General features: G+C 41.1%; 2 protein-coding genes and 1 pseudogene across 2 annotated transcripts; all 3 read right to left on the bottom strand.

Annotated features, from left to right (window-relative positions):
- Nucleotides 1–26340, bottom strand: part of LOC117452653 (phosphatidate cytidylyltransferase 2-like) — a 148450-nt pseudogene that overhangs the window by 11036 nt on the left and 111074 nt on the right.
- LOC139434522 (zinc finger protein 79-like) lies at nucleotides 990–26340 on the bottom strand. The gene is made up of 2 exons (XM_071204470.1): nucleotides 25850–26340; nucleotides 990–2635 (listed from the first exon to the last, which is right to left on the bottom strand). Exons 1-2 carry the CDS (start codon nucleotides 26097–26099, stop codon nucleotides 1590–1592), a joined length of 1296 nt encoding a protein of 431 aa, XP_071060571.1. The 5' UTR covers nucleotides 26100–26340; the 3' UTR covers nucleotides 990–1589.
- LOC117452256 (uncharacterized) lies at nucleotides 20924–25853 on the bottom strand. The gene is made up of 3 exons (XM_034090764.2): nucleotides 23762–25853; nucleotides 23401–23502; nucleotides 20924–21582 (listed from the first exon to the last, which is right to left on the bottom strand). The coding sequence occupies exons 1-3, from the start codon at nucleotides 24336–24338 to the stop codon at nucleotides 21293–21295; spliced, it is 969 nt and encodes a 322-aa protein (XP_033946655.2). The 5' UTR covers nucleotides 24339–25853; the 3' UTR covers nucleotides 20924–21292.

Genomic DNA, 26340 nt, shown 5'->3' with positions numbered 1-26340 from the left:
TCGCGCCACACAGTTTGAAAACCACTGCCTTAAGAGAAGAGCTTGAATATTAAAAGATATAAAATGGCTCCTTCCTGTCTTTCTACTGGGTCTTTCTTGGCTTTATACTGGCTATCTTCTAGCTCTATTCAGGTTTATGGAGTTTTTTTCTAGCCCTATCCCTGATAATGTTCAGAACCTGAAGGCTCTATACGGACTATCTAATAAACAATCTTTGAGTACAGACACCGTCCTGCAGAGAGCACACAACAGCACGTTTTTGGTCTAGCATCACTTTACAAAACGTTTGCATTAAGACACTAAGACTAGCTGGTCCATTGTAAAGGTCAGTCCACCTAAAATGAGCAGTGGGTGATCAGCAGGTGAAAGGCAGGACATGGGAACTTGGTCCTGAGGAGAAGTAACGATTATTAAACAAGAAATAGTCGAGTCAAGGGGTAAAATAAATGAACATTTGTGAATATTAGCGAATCGGTTGCAGGTGGGTGAAATCAGGCTTACCCCTCGATTCCACCGGGTCCGTCTGCGTCGCGTAACGGCTGCGCCGCGGTTTTGGTCCGGCCTACTCCGGCGTCATACCCTACCGGGAGTGTTTCAGAAGCGGAGCGTCTTGCCTGCCGGCTCGCAGTTTTCATTGATTTGGGCATATTTCCTGGACAGGCTACTTTGTACAGACACATTTCATAATAATTGTCAGTTATAAATTACATGAATCAAAAATGTGTTGCTGTATTTTAGTGGTAAAAAAAAGCATTTATCATTATAATTATTCTATATATATAATTTACACAGTGATTACACAGGAGATTGCTGGCATTTCTCCTCCTACTTGAAAGACTACGGAGGGATAGGGTCTGCAAATTAGTTTATTTGGGGGATGGGCCGGATGCTCTGACTGGTCCACTTCCTGCCCGCAGCCTCTGCAACGCCTCGCGTCGAAAAATAGACTTCAATTCTATTTCGAGCGGAGCCCAGCGGCGAGACGCTTCTGGGACACTTCTGAGCCGTTTAGCGGCGCATCTGGTGGAATAGCACCCATTGACTAGAGTGGCTGCGAATACAGTGGACGCTGCGGCGCAGCCGTAACCTGGCCGCAACGTGACGCACCCGGTGGAATCTAGGGGTTAGGTAGTAACGTATTACATGTAACGGCATGAGGTCATCAGGATACAAAATAGACAAATGTATTACCTTATAGTCACAGAAGCAAAAACAATCAGATAACAGGTACATTGTAAAACAGGGCTCATTAACAGGATAGCAATGATACAAAACATTCAGAAATAAAGATTAATACATCAAATAATCCTATATCTCTATATGGAAACTTGGAGCCCTCAATCCAAAATAAAATTGTTCATCAACAGTCAGTGGTTAAAGTATAAATCAGAAAATCAGTATGACAAAAACATTAAACATTGTGTCCACTTATGTTGATATATGTTGATTTAAGTCTTTTATGAATGTTGTGCAACAATGTTAATCCCGTCAGGCAGATCTTTCTCATGTGTGAAGACTTATTCATTGTCCTCTCCATCAGCTTCTATTTCCATGTGTTCAGCTGAGCTGCTGATTGGACACTCTGCCTCTCAGTTATCCCCAGTTTGAATTTCATTAAGCTGTGAGGACTGATGACCAACACACTTGTGTGTTTTGAAATTACTACGCCATTTAAATCTTTTGTCACAAACATTGCAGCTGTATATTTCCTCTCCTGTGTGGACTCTCATGTGTGTCTTTAAATTTCCACTCCGTGAAAAAGGTTTCTTACAGACTGAGCAGCTGTGTGGTTTCTCTCCTGTGTGGATTCTCATGTGTCCCTTTAAACTTCCACTCTGTGAAAACAATTTGGTACAAACTGAGCAGCTAAAGGGTTTCTCTCCTGTGTGGATTCTCATGTGTCCCTTTAAACTTATATTCTTTGAAAAAGCTTTCTTACAAACTGAGCAGCTAAATGGTTTCTCTCCTGTGTGGACTCTCATGTGTTCCTTTACATTTCCACTCTGTGAAAAAGCTTTCTTACAGACTGAGCAGCTGAATGGTTTATTTTCAGCACTACGTCGTGGATCACTGACAGATTCATATCTATTTTTCAGTGAGTTTGAGTCTGACGCAGGTTCTCTGGTCTCCTTCCAATCAGCACTGTCTTCAGTGTCAGGTTCAGAAGAGTCTCCAGTGTGAGGTTCAGTGGAGTCTCCGGTATCAGGTTCAGTAGAGTCTCCAGTGTGAGGTTCAGTGGAGTCTCCGGTATCAGGTTCAGAAGAGTCTCCAGTGTCGCCCTCAGTCTTTGGTTGTAAACTGATCTCTGGATCTGAGTTCCTGGCTGGTTCTGGTCCTCGACAGTCATCTCCATCAGCTTCTGTTTCCATGTGTTCAGTTTGTCTTTGACGAGGCTGAGAGGACTGAGGTTTCTCTTTATCATCTTCACTCTTCACAGGGTCAGGAGTGAAAGTGGACTTGGTGATATCAGCCTCCTCCAGCTCCTGAAGCTGCTGTCCCTCCTGACTGATCCTGAGTTCCTCCTGCTCCTGCTTAATGTGTGGGGGGGGCTCTGGGTCCTCCTGGTCCAGACTGGTGCCCCACTCCTGCTGGTCAAGGACAAGCTCTTCTTTAACCACCACTAGCTGCTGGACATCTGCAGGAAACAGGAAACACAGTCAGAAAAAACTGTTAAGTGTTAGCATGGGAGACATTTTGCAGCCCTAATTAATGCCTTTGTTTTTATACTTTCATATTATCTTTCTTCGTCCAACCTATTGTGTATTTGTGTTGTCTCAATTCACCTCATGTAGCCCAGCCCCTTTCCACTTCCAGTTAAACATTTAAAAAAGTTTTTTTTCTTCTGGTTTAGCACTAGCTGCAATGCAAACAAGGGATTTTATTTGGGATCGTTCCCAGATACACTACGCATTCAAACCTTATTTAAGTAAAAGTATGCAAGTATCATCAGAACATTTTACGGTACCTTATTATGTAATATTAATGATGGTGCAGTAAAATGTTCCCTGTCAGTGTTTAATTTATGATGTTTCTTGATTATTTTAGTTTAAAGTTGCGCTTGTATAAATGATTATAGATGAGGGAACCTGCTAAATATTAAAATATATATCTATATGTTTGTTTTTTATATACAGTACCAGTCAAAAGTTTGGACACCTTCTCGTTCAATGTTTTTTGTTTATTTTAATTTGTTTCTACTTTATAGATTAATACTGAAGACATCAAAACTATGAAAGAACACATATGGAATTAACTAGTGCAATAATCTATGAACTATTCTAACCTAATGTTAGATTATTTTACCAACCCCAGTTTCAAATTATCCAGAAATCACGTATGTTTTCCGTCCCTGGTCTCCAAGGGATTTGAGAGAAGCTATAAACAACCTGCATAACCCAATTGAGATTGGGACATTTGAAACCTATCCTCACCTATGCCCGCCCTGCTGGAAAAGTAATGAACAATACTACTGAAGAACTAACGAACAAAATGTCCTCTCCATTAGAAAGGCAGCTCATTGTGGAATGGCCTCCCAACTGAGATACGGGATTGTCCCACTCTCAATAGTTTTAAAGGACAACTTAAAGAATGGTTGAGCAACAAACAGACGTGCAGTCACCGCTAAATGCACTTTAATACAGGGGTATCTCCTCTTCCACTTTATGTAGCACTTTTATCTTATATTGCACTTTATATGTCGTAGCTGCTACATTGTACTGCCATGTGGTAAATACTTGTGTATGCTGCTCATGCTCTTCCTGGATATCATGTATTTATTTTTGCTATGTATATAAATGTCATGTTCTTTTATGTTTTATGTGAGGGGACTATGGATGGAAATTAGCTTAAAGCTAAAATCCGGCTCATTTACACTTGTAAGCATTGTTTTGTTTAAAAAGTATTCATCGATGTGCACTGTCCCAGTTCAAATAAACGATTAAATAAATGAAAAATGAAAAGAAATGATAAGACTGGAAAGCGTTTGCAGACGGCACAGCTCCAAGCTTTTGAACAGCAGACTCAAAGGGGCAAAAGTGGACACCAAGTAGAGGAAGAGGGTCCAAAAGACAAAGAGGATGTTTTCGCTGTGGTTCATTCGAACATCGAATTAAAGATTGTATGGAACAGAATGAGGAGTAGCAATATGATCAAGAAGAAGGTGGTAGTGTTTTCAAGCCTGCAAGGTCACAGAATGAGAGGAGGTTCGGAGTGCTGGGGCTTGAGATGAACCAGAGGAGACAAGGAAGGGAACTGGAAATTAGTGAGTTTTGCACATAAACACACTTACTCACTAATGCACACAAAAAGGGACCACATTTAAAGAACTTGAATTTTGATATACTTTATAATCCCCGTGGGAAAAAATGTTCTCTGCATTTGACCCATCCTAGTGTTAGGAGCAGTGGGCTGCCATTTTGAACGGCGCCCGGGGAGCAGTGTAGGGAACGGTGCCTTGCTCAGGGACACCTCGGTAGCACTTGGTCTTGCCGGGACTTGAACTGGTGACCTTCCAGTTGCCAAGCCAAGTCCCTATGGACTTCGCCACCACCGCCCCACAAGGTGGTGGCACTTGACTTTCTTGGCTTGTTAAATATACAAATTGTTTTATTCTGCAAGAATTAGGCAATTGGTCAATTACAAATAGCAGAAAAAGAGGATATTATTAAAGTGAAATGAGAAAATAAACTTAAAACACACTATAAGCACTATAGAATAAAGTGGGAAACATGAAGGAAATATTCACTACACTTTTCTACAGTTTTTAAAAGACACTTTGGACAAATAGGAATTACAAATGTAATTTAGAAAAAGCAATATAACTGGGAGTAAACATGTGGGGCCTTGGATAACTCATTGTAATGGTGCATATGTTTGGGAACAGACATCTGTGGGGAGAAGGGGCCACTTTCCTACCGGAGCACTTTCAGCCATAGACTGATATCACCGATAACCACCACACACAGCGCCACAGGAGGTCTTTCCTCCCAGTGGCAATCAAACTCTTTAACTCTTCACCCTTAGGTAAAGGGAACTGAGAACTTCCACACCAACACTATGTGCAATATACATATCAATATAATTACCATCATTACAATACACTCACTGCTATACTGTATATAACTATGTGCAATATTATTATTATTAGTATTATTAATAATGCTATGATAACGGGCAATTACGTAACTGCCACTACGTTTTATTTGTTGCACTGCTAACTACTAAATACTGTTAATAATTGCATTGATTGTGTGACCATCTATGTTTCTATGTTTCATGTTGTTTAATTGCTCTTTTTGCTGCACTTTTAGTGTACAGTTTTGCTGCTGTGTTTATTGTGTTTATTGTATTTTGTTACTCTGGCACAACAATTTCCTTCAGGATGAATAAAGTCTTATCTTATCTTTACCCACCCTTCAGTTGTTTTCAAAAACCTTATCTGCACCCTCCTAGGGATGCGTGCAAAGCACCAGTTTATGAGTTTAAAAAAAGAAAGTCAAGTGCCACCACCTTCCAGTAGACATCCACTTAATTTATTGATGACCTGAAATTAAAAGATATTACGCCCAAATTGTGGGCTGATCTCAAATATGGTATTTATTAAAAACATACCTGCCATAGTGATAAACTCCTTAATTCGACTACAGACCATGTCAAATATAATTAGCCACACAAACAGGAAACCATTGATGGAATTACTCCTGTTTTTAAATCCTCATTGAAGGAAAGGAGTAATTGTGACATGTTAAAACCAGAGTCTGCATTGGGTCGGGTACCCGACGGGTGACCTGCAAAAACAGTAATTCGCGGGTGGTATTTTTTTCAACAAACATTTTTCGGGTTCGGGTCTGGGTAAAAAAAAGATGATGCGGGTCGGATCGCAGGTGTTGCATAATAAATATATTAAAATGATAACAATTTAATGTTTAAATCCTATGACTGAGCCGGTGAAGGCGAAGCTCTCTAGCGGAGAATACAGTATTGCTGTACTTGATTACTCTTCATCAAGAGCGAAATCCATTATCTGGGAGGCTTTTGGACCATCCTAGATGGAGAACATAATCAGGTCGCTGGGTTCGCTACTTGCAAGAAGTTCAAACAAGTGTTGGCCTATGATAGCCACAAGCTAGCTACTTCATCATTGAACAAATATATGGAGTAGAGCTGCACTGCCAATGCCACAGGTACAAGACCAATCAATCAATACTTCACTAATAACCGCAATCTTAAAGCACCCAAAAGGGAAAACAAGGACACTGTATCCATATTAGCAATACAATTTGTCTGCAGTGATGTTAGATCATTCGAAACGGTGTGTGGTGATGGTTTCACTGGATTAGCACAGGGATTGATTAACATTGGTGCGCAGGCTGGCCGTGTCGATGCAATGCAGCTGTTACCAGATCTAACAATATATCGCAGAGTGAGAACATATGCAGAAGACATACGTCGAAGCATAATTCCTGAGGGACAACATATGCGGAAGACATACGCAGAAGCATAATTCCTGAGCTGAGAGAACAGATGAGTGAGTACAATGGAGCAGTCACTTTAGACATGTGGACCGACGATTATTGGAAAATAAGCTACCTTTGTCACACAATACATTACATCAATAGCAAGTGGGAGCTAGTCGAAAGAGTGCTTTCTACGTCAGAATGGGATAGTACCTTGCGTAAAAAGTCTGATAACATCAAACCAGCAATAATCCAAGCCCTGCGGGGATACAGCATTTAGGATTTCTTCACCAAACTGGTGTATGTGACAGACAAAGGTTCAAACATAGTGGCAGCTCTTCGCTCCATCACAAGACTGAGCTGTGCTGCACACATCCTTAACCTGTTAAACCCCGAGCCTGTTTTTCAGGTTTCAGGCTCGAAAATGACATTCCCAGAACAAATAGTGTTCACTTCTAACTTCACTTCTAAAAGGTTTATATGAATAATTGTTGTTGTCAAAGCAAGGTTACATCTGTGAGTTGGATGTAGAAGTGTCAGAATCAATATAGATTTGTCTGTGTCAGAGTAAATTCAGATGGAACATAGCAAAAAAATGTAAATTCCTGTCTCCGCCTAAAGAAAACCCATTACTTATAGTGAAGACCAACCTTGAATGATGGGTTAGTAGCCTAAAAGCTTTAGGAATCCAAAGTATAACATAATAACCCTGTATCAAGATTGAGGCAAAACAAGTGACATTTGACCTTTTTAGAGAGGTTTATGAAAATAAAGTCCAGGCGGAATAAGCTTTGGGCACATTTGGGCACATTTGGTTCCATCAGTGCCATTTGACCTTTTTCAGGTACCAGACTATAACAATCATTGTATTACATTGAATCATCACTATAGGTATTCATTCCACCCAAAAAATTAAATAAAAATATATATATATTTCTTAAAAAAATGTTAAAAATATTGTTGTGTGTGAGTGTGTGTAGGTGTGTGTAAGTGTAGGGATATGTGTGTGTGTGTGTGTGTGTGTGTGTGTGTGTGTGTGTGTGTGTGTGTGTGTGTGTGTGTGTGTGTGTGTGTGTGTGTGTGTGTGTGTGTGTGTGTGTGTGTGTGTGTGTGTGTGTAGGGTATGTGTAGGTGTGTATGTGTAAGTGTAGCTGTGTGGGTATGTGTAGGTGTGTATGTGTAAGTGTAGCTGTATGTGTATGTAACTGTACCAAAGCACTATACAATAAAACTACACTGTAGGTCATTGTGTGTAGGTGTACTTGCACAATAAAAAAAAACGGAAACATAGGTAACATTTGACTCCAACTAGGGCAGATTTATTTCAAACATTTTACCAACGTACTATACAATAAAATCACACTGTAGGTTTGTCAAAATAACAAATATGTTACCAACACACTATACAATAAAATCACACTAGGTATATAAAAACAAGTATTTTTTTTTTTAAATAAACAATAAAATGTTATACCTACCTGAACTTTATACCTACCTGCATGTTCCAGTATATAGGTCGTGCCACTCCCTGAAACAGTTCTTTTTGACAGTGAAGCACAAGGGGGACCTGGCACTTCCTGCAGTACACAGGTGTCTTCACCCTTTTGAGTCCAGCATCTAGGCACCTCCTGCAGTTCTTCCTGACCTTGGTGGCATCTTCCGGGCATGCATGTGAGTGGTGGAGGAGGGGGTGGTGGAGGTGCAGGGCCTTCAGCAGGGCCTTCAGCAAACTCCAACAATTCTGCAGCAAGCTGCTCCCTGAAAGTCTTCTGGGTGTGTGGCTTTGTCCTGCTGGGGTCACACCTCATCTAACAAATGTGGAAAAACAAAGAGATTAGATTAATTCACTGGCTTATACTTATAGGATAATATTGGACTATAAATGAATAATATTACACCAAATAAATAAGTAAACACATGTATATTCATTCACTGGCCATTCATTTAGAAAATGTAACTCCAAAAAGACAAGTAACACTATTTAGCATTTTGGCTAATCATTCCTGTTGGCTAAGCTAACACTGTGATGCAGTTCCACCAAACACAAAAGTAATATATAAAAAGGATAATATTGGACAATAAATGAATAATATTACACCAAATAAATAAGTAAACACATATATATATTCATTCACTGGCCATTCATTTAGAAAATGTAACTCCAAAAAGACAGGTAACACTATTTAGCATTTTGCCTAATCATTCCTGTAGCTTCTTGGCTAAGCTAGCACTGTGACGCAGTTCCACCAAACACATAAGTAATATATAAAAACAGAGAGATTACATACCTGTTGTGGAAGTTCAATATCCGAGTCACTACTGTCCGGATCCAGGTCTGGCTGGAGGAAATCTTCATCATCCGACGAAGAGTCATCTGGTATGATCATAGCTATCGTCAGCTAGCATCTCTAGCACCTGCTCTGTGGTGAAGCTCTCCCTTCTGGCTGCGTAATGCGTAATGGAGCCGGAGCGGGTGTAGTTTATACTACGCAGGATCATATCTTTGGAACCCATTGGTCGATTTGGGTGATTGACACCTTTTCTGAACTGTTAGAGCCAATAGAATCGAGTGACAGTTAATAAGTCCCGCCAAACACTTACGTCAAGTAGAGAGAGGTTTGCGTAAACAGCACGTAAAACAACATTAGCTCGGGACTGCGACATTTTGCACCTACTCTGCTGCCATGAATGTAATGATAGATTATCAGGAACAATTCTAAAGTGACTAAGAGAGCTACGATGGTGTGTTAAAAGCGTACGAAGACGCCTATGCTGCTAAACTAGCGGCGAATCCAAAGCCAGTTGCAAAGGCACCGGGGCTTTTATCTATTGACGAGGCTTTTGAAAAAGGCAAGAACTTTATTTGGGAAAATAAATATGGTCACTTTGAAGAGTCAAAACTGTTCTTGGCTTTGTTTTGTTCATAGTAGTAATGCTAATGTCATTGGCTCACTACTAGTCTTTTTTTTACCACCAGGTGTGCAAAAACTACAGGTACATTTAATATATATATATATATATATATATATATATATATTAGGGCTGTCAGTCGATTAAAATATTTAATCGCGATTAATCGCATGATTGTCCATAGTTAATCGCGATTAATCGCAAATTAATCGCACATTTTGTATCTGTCCTAAATGTACCTTAGAGGAATATGTTTCAAGTTTGTAATACTCTTATCAACATATGAGTGGACAAATATGCTTTATGCTATTGTTTATTATCATTTGAACAATGACAAATATTCTCATGAATATTAAACACAACAACCTGGAACCTCACTCATTCAATACAAATGGGGGGTGTGTGTGTGTGTGTGTGTATATGTGTGTGTGTGTGTGTGTGTGTGTGTGTGTGTGTGTGTGTGTGTGTGTGTGTGGTGTGTGTGTGTGTGTGGTGTGTGTGTGTGTGTGTGTGTGTGTGTGTGTGTGTGTGTGTGTGTGTGTGTTGGATCGTTGGAGCTATGTGCAACTCAAGGCAGATGCTCGAACGGGAGCTGCCTGGCCGCTGCAATCATGTTGCTGCAATCATGAGTGTGCTGACTTCTCCTCCAATGTCCCGCTGTCTGGCTTCCTGCATAAAGTCAAGTGCTCGGTGCAGTTGTGGCGAAATGTCGCTCCTCTGTTTTCATTTAAACAGCTCCTTATATCCGTTAGCGCAGTTAGCTAGCACCAGATGCTAACAACAACAACAATGCACGTAAGGTCTCTCTCTCGCTCGCTCGGGCCACACATACACACACCCTCCCGGTCCTCCCGACGGCCAGTCGGTGCCTGCCGGTGAGCGTGGAAGTGTGGTCTGCCACAAGCGGGCGGCAGGAGCGGGGCTGTCAGCAGATGGTATTTTAAACTCGATGCGCTCTGAAACTACGGGGCGGCCGAGGAAAAAAAATACACATGCGTTAATCGCGTTAAAATAATTAGTGGCGTTAATTTATTTTTGCGTTATCGGTATTGGTCTTGAGAAGCAGGAAGTTATCGGTTTCAAAAAACCAATATTGTGCATCCCTATTAAATACCAACTTCTGATTGATGATTAATAATAATCAAGTGGAGAATGTTATGGCAATCATGGTATTAAAGCTTAATACAGTGTAATTCTGATTAAATGTAACTCCTGCATCCTGGAAATGGCCTATCAATGTATGTGTGATAACAGATGTCGTTGCAAGGGGGTTTTATGACACTACAGGAAGAGAGGATGAGGGGCAGGGGCGGTTCTACGGAGTGGCAGCTCTCAGAAAAATTCCCTAGTTGCCACCCTAAATGTAGGCAATTCATTTATTAATAATATTTTTTTTAATGTTGATTATAAATGTTGGTGATATATCTCCATAGTTCGTGTAAACGTTTTAATCAACAGTTTAGAATTAACTCCCCCCCCCCCTAAATAAAGAAAACAATTGTTGCACCCGTCACATTTATTTGCTAAACTATGCGGTACTATTAAATACACATCACAGCAATGAGGCCAGATCAATTAAACCAGGATACATCCTTTACTGTCAAAATGGGTCTGAACACAGCTGCCTGTGTGTTACAAAAAGGTTCAATGAAAAAACTAGGAATTAAATAAGATGGCTAGAGTCACCAAAAATGTATCCTTAGGTGCTTTTATTGACAGCCAACGTGCTGAAAAAACACAAAGTAACAAGGATTGTACAGGAAGAAATCAAAAACCTCCTATATACATACAGGTCGAGGACATATAACTGGTACCTCTCTGCTCTACAGCCACAGTCAGACTCCCCAAAATACTTGTGGCCAGGGTTTTATACATGTTAAGCCCCTCCCCATAGGACAATCCACTATTTATACCCCTAACCAATGTCATTCTAATCTACAAAGAGAAGCCCCAAACAATAACATTTTTACACTCGCAAGAAAAGTGCCCCTCCTGCCCATGCACTACATGGTATGCTCCAATTGAGCACAGGTGTTCCCACTGATTGAGCCTCTACTTAAGGCTGCTTCTTTCTGTTGCTCTGTTCGGCCTTCACAACCTTGAAGGAAAGGAAAGGGTAAGGAGGTTACTTGTAAAAAGACTTCCAATAAATCTGTTTTGAACAAACAATGACTTGGGTTTTATTTTATCAATGTCCAGGTAAGTTATTAATGTGTTTCCCTCAGTGTGCCTTTTACCATGCCCCTATGCCAACTGTGATGAAGGCTTCTTCTTCACACTGTGTGCGTTTGATGTAAATACTTTCTGATTTTATATGTAATATATGCTAGGTTACTTATTAGCTACATGGCCCTAACGTGTAAAGTTATACAAGCATTTGTACCAGTGCTTTTCACAAGTAGACTCTTGCAGGCCAGAATAGCTGGAGTGATTCAACAACAACACAAAGACGAGACGAAGAGGAAGAGAGAGATGAAGAGACCAGGAGGGTCAGAGCAGGAGGAATAGGAGGAGATGAAGACATTAGTGAAGAAGAATACATATATGTGAGGAATAAAGATGAAGTGTCTTTCATCAGGAGGCAGATGAAACTCCAGCTGGACCACATGGTATGTTCTTATTCTCCTTACATATTCAATCACAGCAGCTCAATCTAGCAGCTCTTAGTATTGACACATATTGAAATGTGTTGCTGCACAGGTCACCTTTAGCTCTCTTAATTATTAGGGATGGGAACGATTAATTGAATATTCGAAATGATTCAGGTATTCGAATAATTATTCATGTGTTCGAATATGAGTTATGAATATTTTTATAAATCTTTTTTTTTTTTTTTGGAGTGATGAGTGATGCCTAAGTTGATTACCTATTATCAAATTGAATATTATCAAATTGAATAATTCAATGTTATTCAATTAAATGTGTTAGTTGACGTCTAAAGGTGTGTTTTGCTCTGCTCACCGGTCCCTCACAGTGGGCAGAGCTGCAGGTGCTGATCTCTCTCGCGTCTGGTTATACTTCACTCGTGTTTATCCATCAGATCTAGCTAGTTCTAGCCAATGATATGGCTGCTGCCCCTCCCTACACGCAGATCACGCAGTCTCAAACCTCATCTTAGGCCCAAAGGTGGCACAAATGCGCTCCGCAGCCGTTGCGAGGTTCATGATTGTGCTCCCCCGCCCCCTGTCAACACTCACGACACATGAGTGGCCAGCCGAAACAACAATAAGCGCTGCTTGGTAACCGTGTGTGGCAGCAAAGTACTAGACATTTTGACTGGAGAGATTTAGTTTTGCCGGTATTCAACATATTTTACCAGTCATAGTCCGGTAATTATTTACACTCTAAGAAGAGTCCTACACAACAGACATGGCGTCAAAAAGGAGTAATGTGTGGAAATATTTCGACCAGGTTAGTGAGTGCGGTGTAGAGGTCAAACTATGCCAAATTAAACTTATATATACATGCTATACCTTGCTATACTCGCAACCTCCGTTCCAGCTGAGAGGGTCTTCTCTACAGCTGGGCTGATTGTGAATCGCCTCCGCACATGAAAGCTGTAGGCCTATAGCTGTAAAACTGTGATCACCAGTTCAATACATTTGACAAATTCGACTTGGTTTCTACATTTATTTGAACATGTATGTATTTGTTTCCCAAAACATTTTAAATAAAAGAAAAAAAATGTTTACCCAATTTTTCTTTTATAGGATATGTACATTTCGGGTTAACCGTTTTTTGGGGGGTCGAATATTCGAATATACATTTGCTTTCAAATTCCCATCCCTATTAATTATAACTAAATACTTTTACTGTCCTTACAGTAAATAGAATTCTAGGGTATCATGAGTATTTTCTGCTGTTGTATACTATATTTTAGTTTGTTTTTCTAAGTGAACACCTTGTTTCTCATGTGCATTAAGAACACTTAGGGCATGATTTAACAATAAATAGGTTATATATACAGTACAAAATACCACGTACTGTCCGCCCTCCCATGCCACCCTGGCATGACCTCTTGACCCCCCCCATGTCAAATGTTCAAGAACCGCCACTGATGAGGGGAAGGAATGTATGATTAGGGGTTATCTGTGTATCCCACTGTTCTTTGTAGGGTGTGAGTCTTAGCATGCAGTGCTGTGCCAGGAAGCGAACACCTGGGTCAACATGTTGTTATGTTGTCATGTAAATGATCTTTGATGTTTTCCCTATAAGAATGACTAATACACAGAACAAAACGCACTCAGAACGAGTCGTCATGCTTGCAAGCATTAAAACGAAGATCTCAAAATACTTTATATAGATATTGTGTTTCTTTGCTCATCTTTTACTCTAAGACAGCAGCTGATTTTAAAGTTGCGACGACACTAGTATCCAGAATATGATTTTCAATTTTAGATTCTTCAAAGTAGCCCCCTTTTGCCTTGATGACAGCTTTGCACACTCTTGGCTTCTCTCACTTATGCCCCTTTCACACCAACACGGTTCCAGGGACGGTTTGGAGCTAGAGCCTGATAAGCACCGTTTTTTCCTGTTCACACCGCAGCGGAAACCGGTTCTTAACAAGCTCCAAAAAAATGTTGGTCTCGAAGCAAGAACCGCATATGTCACGCTTACGTCGGAGACGGAGGCAGGGGCGGGATCAACGTGAGCAGTAACAGTTTATGGCGAGTACGGCAAATGAAAGTTGTAACAAGCAGTAGCGCTGAGCAAAAGTGACTAGAACGCAACCACACACTTATAAAAAACACACTTTATAAAGTCAGGCAACACTAAACAGGCTTAGTGTGATTCGGTTTATTTGTACCTTACTTTGACCATCCGTTCGCTGTTATTGATCATTGTGGAGAGCAGGCAGACGTTTTTTTTTGTATTATAGCAGCTATCGGATGGAATCAATACATGGGCTGCACAGCTTGTCATGTCCGACTATCGAAAAATACGCCAGTAAAATGTGCTTGTAGAAAACGGCTTATGCCACAATAGGATAGCAACAAGTAGTCAATATAGTCAGTTTAGCTTTGGTTGCTATAATAACATCACCCATTTTATACCAGAGAAACTTTCATAACAGCGTTGTGATGCCAAATAGCGGGCAGCATTGCAGCAGTCGGTAAGTGCCGCTGAACACATTAATAAACAATAGGGGTGTAACGGTTTACAAACATTTCGGTTCTGTACGTACCTCGGTTTTTAGGTCACGGTTCGGTACGTTTTCGGTACAGCAGAAAAAATTCTCACAAAACATAAAATATTTCTTGTTTTTTTTCCAAAAATTCAAATACATACTAAATATAATAAAATAAACATTAAGGTGCAGCATTTCGATAAACTAAAAATAATCTGTATTTGAACTTTACTGTACTAGTAGCCTACTACTTTGTTTCTATAGGTAAATACTAGGGCTGTCAAGTTAACGCGTTAATAACGCAAAACAAAATTAACGCCACTAATTATTTTAACGCGATTAACGCATGTGTATTTTTTTCCTCGGCCGCCCCGTAGTTTCAGAGCGCATCGAGTTCAAAATACCATCTACAAGCTGATGCTGACAGCCCCGCTCCTGCTGCCCGCTTGCGGCAGACCACACTTCCACGCTCACCGGCAGGCACCGACTGGCTATTGGGAGGACCGGGAGGGTGTGTGTATGTGTGGCCCGAGCGAGCGAGAGACCTTACGTGCATTGTTGTTGTTAGCATCTGGTGCTAGCTATCTGCGCTAACGGATATAAGGAGCTGTTTAAATGAAAACAGAGGAGCGACATTTCGCCGACAACTGTGCCAAGCACTTGACTTTATGCAGGAAGCCAGACAGTGGGACATTGTACGAAAAGTCAGCACACTCAGCACGGCTAGGACGCGCAACATGATTGCAGCGTCCAGGCAGCTCCCGTTTGAGCATATGCCTTGAGTTGCACACTATGGTTGCACATAGCTCCAACGAACACGCGTACGTACGTACGTACGTACGTACGTACGTACGTACGTACGTACGTACGAACACACGCGCGCGCACACACAGTATTGTATTATTGAATGAGAGAGGTTCCAGGTTGAATTGAGGCGAATATTTGTAATGTTCAGAGGTTGTTGTGTTTAATATTCATGAGAATATTTGTCATTTTTGAAATGATAATAAACATTTGCATAAAGCATATTTGTCCACTCATATGTTGATAAGAGTAATACAAACTTGAAAAATATTCCTCTAAGGTACATTTAGAACAGATAAAAAATGCGCGATTAATCGCGATTAACTATAGACAATCATGCGATTAATCGCGATTAAATATTTTAATCGACTGACAGCCCGAGTAAATACACATCTGAGTTGACAAATATGACATGTGGGGTACCTCAAGGCTCCATCTTGGGGCCTCTTCTCTTTAACATCTACATGCTACCACTGGCTCAGATAATGAAAAACAACAAAATAAGTTACCATAGCTATGCGGATGACACATTTACGTAACAATTTCACCAGGAGACTATGCTCCAATTCAAACACTGAGTAAGTGCATTGAACACATCAATGACTGGATGTGTCAGAACTTTCTCCAATTAAACAAAGATAAAACTGAGGTAATGGTTTTTGGAGCCAAGGCAGAACGTATAAAAGTTAAGTCAAGTGAGCTTCAGTCTGCAATGTTCAAAACAATACAATACAACTTTATTTATAAAGCACTTTAAACCTCCAGACCAAAGTGCTGTCCAGGCAAATAGATAAAACACAGCTCAGCTCACACACCATAAAACAAGTACAAGTAAAAACAAAAAACAATTTAAATGCAAAAAAGCAACACTCTAAAAGATGTTGAAACGCCAAATGTTAAAACGCTAAGGAGAAGAGGTGGGTTTTAAGAAGCGATTTAAAAGCAGGCAGTGTGGAGGCCTGTCTGATCTCCAGGGGCAGAGCGTTCCAACAGATAAAGCCAGAAATCTAGGTGTAGTCATGGACTCTGACCTGAGTTTCAACAGTCACATTAAAACAGTTACTAAATCAGCCTACTATCACCTGAAGAATATATCTAGGATTAAAAGACTAATGTCACAGCAGGATTTGGAAAAACGTGTCCATGCTTTTATCTTCAGTAGACTGGACTACTGTAATGGTGTCTTTACAGGTCTCACTAAAAAATCTATTAGAAAGCTGCAGCTGATCCAGAACGCCGCTGCTCGAGTCCTCACTAACACTAAGAAAGTGGATCACATCACACCTGTTCTGAAGTCTTTACACTGGCTTCCTGTGTGTCAAATAATAGATTTCAAAATACTGTTGCTGGTTTATAAAGCTTTGAATGGTTTAGGCCCAAAATACATTTCTGACCTCCTGCTAAATTATGAACCATCCAGATCTCTCAGGTCTTCAGGGACTGGTCAGCTTTCTGTCCCCAGAGTCAGAACTAAACATGGAGAAGCAGCGTTTAGTTATTATGCTCCAAATATCTGGAACAAACTCCCAGAAAACTACAGGTCCGCTGCAACTCTGACTACTTTTAAATCCAGGCTGAAGACTTGTCTTTTTGTCGCTGCTTTTAATTGAACTATTCACATCTTAAACTGCACTGTAACTTTGAACTTGTATTTTTTCTTTTAATGTTTATTTTATTATCTTTTCTTTTTAATGACTGATTTTAAATGCCATTTTATTTATGTCTTTCGTTTTTTGTAAAGCACTTTGAATTGCCTTGTGTTGAAAGGTGCTATATAAATAAATGTGCCTTGCCTCACAAAACATAAACTATTAGTTTTGGGTTTTTAATGATTATTAAACTGAATATTCACTCAAATAAATATAAAATATAATAACATGAACATTAAGGTGCAGCATTTCGATGAACTGAAATAATCTGTATTTGAACTGTACTGTACTAGTACCTAAGCAGCCAGTTTGACATTATGACTTGCTTGTCATTGTATTTTCATGTTTTTTTTAAGAAAAATTAACTTGTCCACATTGCTTGCCGAAAGGGCAGATCTGCTGGCACTAACAATGTCTCCTGCTGTGGAGAACACCCTCTCGCTAAGGACAGAGGTAGCCGATACAGCCAGGTAGCGCTTTGCTAACATGGCAACATAAGGATATTTGGCGTTTGTAATAGCTTTGGCTCGGTCTGAACTTTTTGTGAGTGGTGAATGCTTAAATGCTAGTGGGAGTTGGGTTTGCACTTCAGTCTTTTTTCTTTTGGTACCGGTGATATTCAGGTTCGCCTTTTCAAATGAGTGTGCAAGTTTGATGTATTGCCAGCCGCGTAACCAATTTTAGTTGAACAACGCCGACAAACAGCTTTGGTTCGGTCCACTTGTCTTTGTCCGTCATCCTTGTGCGTAACTACGAAAACAAAATGTTCCCGGAGACTTCAATGATGCTGGAGGATGTTCGAGCTCAACTTGATCTGTGTTCGCCATTTCGACAGTTCCTCAAATTACTGACTAATTTTGAACGCATCCCTGTGACCAGCTCTCTAGTATGCCTCTTGTCCAATGAAATGAGTTGGTCGTTCTATGACGCGTTGAACCCAATGTGAGCAAATTACTCTGAATTCTGCGACGCAGCACCTGAGATTACTTCCAAAAAGTTGTTCATGTTCTCAATTTTTTACGTTTAACGTTATATTCGTTCGTACCAAATAATTTCGGTACGGGTACGTATACCGTTACACCCCTAATATATATACAGAATATGTTATAAATAAATGTTGGCAATAATTGATTTATGAGATTTTCCATTCAATTATATTAATGTTTTAATTACTTCATGACCTTTGTACTAGTTCCCCTATTCTTTATCAAGTAACATTTTAGATGTGTTTAATTTATTATTGAACATATTTATTCATTGATTTTTTTTGTATTATTCTCCTGCAATTTGAATTAATCCAAAGTGTTGTTTTTATTTGCTTTTTACACATTTAAAAAGAAAAGGTGAATAAGGAAGCACATTCAAACTAAATTATCAATTTATGTCACATTTAATCAACTAGTGCCTACATGTATGGTTAATATTTAAATCAGTAAATAAATGGCATATTATTCAATGTATGTATTTTTACAAGTATATTTATTTTGATAGGTTTGCTCTTCCGTAATAAATTATAATTATTATAATAAAGTATATTTGTCTAATAATACTTTAACTTGTAATGGAGTATTTTCACAGTGTGGTGTTTGTACTTTTACTTCAGGATCTACTACCTGCAGCAAGTGCTGATAAAGGGTCTAAAGCAGGGTTTGAGTGATGTGGGAGCCAATAGCCGCTTTCACACCGCAGGACTTGCGGTACATTAGGCACTAAAGTACCACTAAAGTACCACGGCACTAAATCCGCCAGGGGGCTAGTGCCAATCGCATTCACACCGCAGTACTTTCCCTGAGGCACGATTACACTGACGTCACTTCGTCTTCTTCTTCTCTGGGTTTACTGGCAGGCCGCAAAACCACTTCACGGCGAGTACAACAAAAAAACGAGAGAAGAAGAACTACACGGGGGAGGGGGTATAAAGCCCACCCGCTGTATGAGGCGTTTGTTTACTTTCAGACCTCAGACATGATGGAGTTCAATGAGCTTGTTGTCTTTGTGCTCATGTTATACAGCTTTGTAACTGGGTTATTGCAGCCAACTAGGGATTTGACCCACTCGTCGGATGCTGTAAGTGCAATTCTGGTTCGGAATCAAAGGCGGTTAAAAAGCTTTCGGAAAAGGATTGGACGACAAAAGGCACACACTATAGCCATGTTTCGCCGTAAGATGGCTGATGACGATCAGCGTTTTCACGCCCTCAGAACAGCGATGGTAAGTTCAATAAAATCACATGAATACTACGTAGGATTTGTGGAGTTATGTAGAGCTAATTTGTGCCTTTGTATGTGTTCCAGATATGCCAATACTACGGAGCTTGTCGTGTCCCGCGCTCTCTCTGGGTGAACAATAGAACATCGGCCTAGTGGGAGACGGTGGTGCCAACGTACACCGATGAGCAGTGGATTAAAGATTTCCGAATATCCAAGCAATCTTTCAAATACCTAATTTGTCGCCTGGGAGCAACGTTGGGGAGAAGCGACATCAACTTCCGGGAGTGTGTCCCTGTGCCTAAAAAAATCGCCATGGCAACTTGGAAACTTGCAACCAACTCAGAGTACAGGACCATCTCTCATTAGTTTGGAGTCGGCATCTCTACGGTGTGTTGCTGTGTGCAGGAGTTCTGCTCCTCTGTTGTGAGCCTACTTCTTCCTGAGTGTATGCCATGGCCGAACTCTGAGAAGTTAGAGGAGATGGCATTAACTTTTGAGCGCAAATGGGGTGTGCCACAGTGTGTTGGTGCATTAGATGGATCACACATCCCCATTATGAGACCTGAGGAATACCATAACGAGTATTTCAACTGCAAAGGCTGGCACTCGCTCGTCCTGCAGGGTGTTGTGGATGCTAGGGGCCTCTTTTGGAGTGTTTTGTTGGCTTACCAGGTAGCATGCATGATAGCAGAGTGTTCAGCATGTCCTCACTGGTTAGTTTTGTGGATAGGGGTGGTCTACTTCCTCATGTAACAAGGAATATTGGGGGACATGATGTGGGTTACTATATCCTTGGTGACTCAGCCTACCCCCTACAAAGATGGCTGATGAAACCTTTCGAGGACAATGGAAGGCTCACACCCGAGCAACGTGTGTACAACTTCTAAACAAGCCGAGCACGAGTGGTGGTGGAGAATGCTTTTGGCATACTGAAGGGAAGGTGGTGCTGCTTGATGAAAAGAAACGACTGCAACATTGACAAGATCAGAACCCAGGTGGTAGCATGTTGCATATTACATAACCTGTGTGAGAGTAATGGTGATGAATACAGGGATGAATGGACTGCCTTACCAGCGGCGACCCAGCTTGATGTGCCAGCCAATATTGGCGAGGCTGGGGGGAAAGAAATGCGCACAGCCCTTAAGAGGCATCTCAACATCGATTAAATTGTATATTGTAAATTGACAATAAAATCTTTTGATCTTTTGTACAGTGCATTTGGTTCTCTCTTTTATTTACCACATTCAAGACAGGCACTATTCCAATAGTGCAGACACACCTTTGTGCAAAGATAATATGTCAGTATCAAAACAGTGTGGCAATATAATAACAAACTGCCAGGTGTCGTATGCACATTAAATAGGCTCAGCAGTTAACACACCTTTATTATATATCCTCCTGAGAGGAACTCGGTACACTAACTCCTAAGATGTTCCCTTACTATAATTAATTAAAATATTGAACTCACAACACTGGTAATTACAAACTTAACCATTTCTCTTTCAATAAATAAATAGTGCTTGTGTTGATGGACGCCATTTTGAAATACAATGCAATTATCTATTTCAAAGCCACATTGTGGGTGGGACACAGCTAAAGCTTCGCCAGTTTATAACCGATGAAACATGATGGTATCAGAATAATCACTTAAATGTGATTTATAGGATGCTACACAGGTCACTGTAAAGATAGTGTCAGAGGAGAAATAAGCAAGATACATCATCTGTTAAATCGCCATGGAGGTTATCTTTTATTTATCAGCAGCAGATCAATAAGTGTCAGCATCAAAACATAACACTGGCAAATACAATAGGTAGGCTCAGCAGACAGACCGTAGTGCAAAGTTAAAGTGTCACATGATTATCTACTAAATAGTGAATTCAGCATCAACTTCACCTGATGAAGTTCAAAACAATGTAACAGACACACCTTAGTGCAAGTTAGGTGTCAGTATTAAAATACAGTGGCAATATATATATAATAACAATAGAAAATCAACTTAAATAAAATGTACCCAAAAAAAATACACTTATAACAAATATATAAAAATAGCACTGTAAGAGTTGAACTGTGGGCTAAGCCCTGAATGTTTCCATGTCCAGGAAACACCGCTGTGTGTCAATATTTAAAACAATACTACAGGGAGGAAGGCCTGTTTGACTTCACTAGCTCTGAAAGCACTCCCAGAAACCCCTGCTGAAAAGCCTTTTGTTGCTCCATTTGCTGCCCCATTTGCTGTGCCAAGACTGCGTCCCGTTCATCCTGGCGCTCCATCATCGCAATCACCCTGTCCTCTGTTTCCTGGGCCTTGTGTAAAAGCATCATCTGGTCCTCGTGCATCGCCTTGCTGGCCATGGCACGCCTGTCCTCCATAGTCTCGATGGTGGCAAAGAAGTTCTCATCATGTGTGTCCTGTGCGCGCTTTCCTAAGAGGAAACATTATTTAATCACCATGTAGTTTTACAGGCAGAAGGGACACGGTCAGGCTGTTAGGCACAGACACACACACACTCACAGACACACACAAAGACATAAACACACAATACCAACATTTTGGTTTCGATACCAAGTCAAGAATTGCGATTCCGATTATTTTTCGATACTTTTCTTAAAAAAAGGGAAACAGACTTAAATATAATCAGGGATGCAAACTCATCAGGTATGAAAAAGGTGACAAGGATCGGAGCCCCCCGACCCCACGGAATATCGGCTTTAAAATGAGGAATAACAGATGATTTTAGCAGTCAGAACAACTAAAGCAGCAGTGTTACTAAGAACAGAAATGCCAAAGAGTCACATCTAATATAAATATATATAAAAGCATTTATTTTAATTGTGTAGCAGTGAGTTTAACATTTTGGCAGCACTGTTGAGCATTTTGAAAATGTATTGTCATGCCTCTGTGCAAGGCTTAGTCTTTCTATCTTTATAGCCACTGGTGTAAAGTAACTAAGTTCATAAACTCAAGTACTACTTGGGTACAATTTTGAGATACTTGTACTTTATTTAAGTATTTCAATGTTTCTTTTGCTACTTTGTACTTCTACTCCACTACAGTTCAGAGGTACATGGTGTACTTCTAATCCACTACAGTTCAGAGGTACATGGTGTACTTTTACTCCACTACATGTATTAATCCCTTTAGTTACTTCACGGATGTGGAGCAATGATGTGAAATATAATCAAGTGTTAAATCAGACTTTAGTTCCACCTGGAGTAAATCCACCAGCTACCCTGCAGTCTACAAAGTCATTCAAACTAGCTGCACCTTCACCAGCTTTGAGAACACTTTCATGATCAATCATTATAAAACATATCATATATATTATTCTGAAATGGACCAATCTGCACAATGACTACTGTTACTGTCTTTCACTATATTTTGATGATAATACTTTTGTACTTTTATTTGAGGAACATTTTGATTGCAGGATTGTTCCTACATTCTGGTACTTCTACTTTAACTCAAGTACAAGATATATACTTATACCACCTCCGTTTATAAAAACTAATAGAAAACGAAGGCTAAAGCTAACGTTAGCAGATAGTGATGCTAGTTTGCTAGTTAAGTTTGTTCAACGATAATATTGCGACAGAAAAACTTTTCAGTGCACATCACGCTCTGCCGCTCCGACAGAGAGCTCTGCTCTGAACACCTGAACGGCCCGTTCACAGACTTCTGGCGTCTTTTTTGTCAACAAGCCGAGGCGCAGCGGCAGTTGCACTCCCACTTGCAGCCATGCTTCTCGTTTTCTCACATGCTCTGGCAGCTAGCGCATGGCCGCGTGCACGAGAGAGGGGAGGGACTGAGAACGTGCTTGAGAGGAGCGGAACTACAGGCACGGCTGCAGTGCAGGGAGTGGAAGCAGAGCGCTGAACACACACGGCTCTTATTAAAACGGCGCTTTTTCACGGGAGTACTTTTCCCCGTCATTCTTAAAGTACCGATACTAATGAAACGGAGGAATCGTACCGTTTTTAACGGCAGAGTATTGCGGTACCTTTCAAGTATCGGTACACCGTGCAACACTAACACACACACAGAGAGAGACACACACATTACGTTTTCTTACCGGAAGTCATGTGACCTAGCCCGGATGTTTACAATTTTGTGAGCGTAAAATGGGCGCGAAAAGTGTAAACGCCTGCCTAGGCAAACACGTTTTCCACGGTGTTTCATAATTCATAATTGTACCATGAAGGAAGTAAACGTGATTGTGAAGCTACAGTGTGTGTGAACGTACTTTTGCGTTTGGTTGATGGAAAGGGAGACGAGCAACGGCTGCTGTTGTAATCGGGAAAGGAAAGTCCACTCGTTTCCAATCCAGCGAGTTGTCCTGCCTCGCCTGAAACAAACAAATGTAGTGCCATGAGTTAGTGAAGCACATTACAGAAAACTCTGCCCACTTATTCACAAGACAAAACGTTTTCATGGCGGCCGAGAATAGCTAGTTAGATGTTATGTTATTAGCCAGCTCAGGGCCGGCTAACAGTGTTAGCCAGTTCAGCCTGCTTATGGCTACCTCGATCTACTGAGCAAATAAAAGTACATCTGAGACCAGTAATGTGCATATTAAAAACCCCAGTACAAGTAGTTTATTTTACCTTCGTCGTTGTCGTCGTTGCTCACTTCACAGCCGACTGAATCCGCCATTTCAGCGAGCTCCCACAGCAGCGTGCCCGAGTCCATGGTCGCCGTTGTCCCGGAGAACGAGGGTCTCTGGCCGAGCAGATCATCCAAGCGCTCGTACCATTTACTGGTCTTTCTATCGTTACCACTTTTATTATTGTGGTCTTTAATTTTTTTATAGTCCTGCCTGAGTTTTTTCATTTTTACCCGGCATCCGTGTGCACTGTGCACGATTCCCATTTCAAGTAGCTTTTGCGAACATCGCTCAAAACATTTAGAGTTGGGAACTGCTTTTTGTAGAAGCTGCTGCATCCCTGCATCTGAGTAAATGGACAGAAGCGGCGACACTTCCTCATCATTCCACCGCTCCGGTGCTGTACGTGTTGTCATAACTGCTTTCAAGTACAAACAACCTACTCGCTCAGGTGTGGATGTGGTTTTGTAGCGAGGAAAAAAATGGCTGCCGAACAAAACAAATTCAGAGTCTAACGGGGCGTGGTTTGATATTCGCCCAGCCAATAGAAATAGGCACTCTTTTGTCACCAGGTTCATACCACCTCTCTAGCAGGGACTAAAAAGTACCAAAAGAGTTCCAAAAGAGTTCCCGGCACTGAGTAGTCCCGGCGGTGTGAACGCGACATTATTGGTACTAACGGAACTAAAGAACCAGGGAAAGTCCTGCAGTGTGAACGCGGCTAATGGAAGCTGAGCTCCCACAAGGAGGGGTCTGAGCTCCCATGGACACAGTGAAATCATACATCTGGGTGTGATCCTAGATAACAACCTGTCCTTCACTGCAAACATCGCTGCTACAACCCGCTGCTGCAGATACACACTTTACAACATCAGGAGGATACGTCCCCAGCTGACCCAGAAAGCAACGCTGGTTCTGGTCCAGGCTCTCGTCATCTCACGCAACTCCCTCCTGGCTGGTCTACCTGCATGTGCCATCCGATCTCTGCAGCTCATCCAGAATGCAGCGCTCGTCTGGTCTTCAACCTTCCAAAATGTTCCCACACCACTCCGCTCCCTTCACTGGCTTCCAGTAACTGCTAGAATCCACTTCAAAACAATGGTACTTACATACCATGCTGCGAATGGATCTGGCCCTTCCTACATCCAGGACATGGTTAAACTGTACACCCCAGCACGTGCACTTCGCTCTGAATCAGCCAAACGACTCGCTGCACCCTCGCTGCGAGGGGGACCCAAGTTCCCGTCAGCAAAAACACGTGGGTTTGCTATACTGGCTCCAAAATGGTGGAATGAGCTCCCCATTGAAATCAGGACAGCAGATAGCTTACACACCTTCCGGCGCAGACTGAAAACTCATCTCTTTTGACTCCACTTCGTGCGATAGAATTACTAACAAAGAACTGCTAACAGAGCACATATACATTACATTACATTGCATTTAGCTGACGCTTTTATCCAAAGCGAATTACAGTACATTCAACCAGGAAGACACAACCTAATAAATTGACTGGCTTATCTAAAGCCAGTTGAGTAGCACTTGAAATGTTTGGCTCTATGAAACCTGATGTACTTATATGATTCTGTTTTCTTCAAGGTTGTATCTTCCTGGTTGAATGTACTTATTGTAAGTCGCTTTGGATAAAAGCGTCAGCTAAATGCAATGTAAAGTAATGTAATGTAAAAAGGACGGAGCCTCTCTTTTCCTCCCCCTCTTTTGAGAGTCCAGCAGCTGATCAGAGCACGCTCCCCTCTATTGCAGGGGGGCGTGGTCAGCTGCAGCTCATTTGCATTAAAGCTACATCACAGAATCAGCCCTTGCAAAACAGGGCTGGAAAAGAGCAAATAGAGCGAAATGAGGCATGGCTAAAATGCATGATCTGTTTGGTATTTTGAGAAAGAAAAAAAAAAAAACTGTTTTATATAGGTATGGCCCTACAATATATTTGTCAAATTTAGCATGATAGGTCCACTTTAAGTTTGTAGAAAGTAGAGCTGCTGCTGTGCGTGCGTGCGTGCGTGCGTGTGTATAAACACAAGAGTCTATTAATGTGATAATAAAGTGTTACTGAAGAGTAAAGGAAACAGACCTGCTCTGTGTATCCGAAGCTGAGGCTGTAAAACAGCGTCCAGTAGTCTCTGGAGTCTCTCGTTCTCCTCTTTGGAAAGAGACAGTTCCTTCTCACACTCTGCTATCGTTTGTTCAAACAGAGCAAATATCTCTTCAGCAGCAGCAGTGAGTCGCTGCTTCTTCAACGACAGCAGCATTTGGACTTTACTCATGTTTACTAGATCACCTTTTCCTGCAGACTCCGTTAAACACACCGTCTCTCTCTCCATCAAACTCTCAATCTGACTAGTGTTGCTAACGTGTTTCCAGCTAGCATGCTAAGCTAGCTCCTATAGTCCGAGGTAAACGCTCCATAAAAAAGCACACAGTCCATTCAGAGGTCTATCCAGACACACAGATGATGGATCAGTAGTGCTGGAGCTCACACACACTTGATCGGGAACACAGAGAGAGAACCGTAGCAACTAGCGACGAGACGCCTCATGGATCCAGGTTAGAAACTTCACTTCC

This window comes from Pseudochaenichthys georgianus, chromosome 9 (genome assembly GCF_902827115.2).
Source record: "Pseudochaenichthys georgianus chromosome 9, fPseGeo1.2, whole genome shotgun sequence".
Lineage (NCBI taxonomy): Eukaryota > Metazoa > Chordata > Actinopteri > Perciformes > Channichthyidae > Pseudochaenichthys > Pseudochaenichthys georgianus.
Note: the sequence above shows the minus strand (reverse complement) of the source record. Positions and strands in the feature narration are given on the sequence as shown.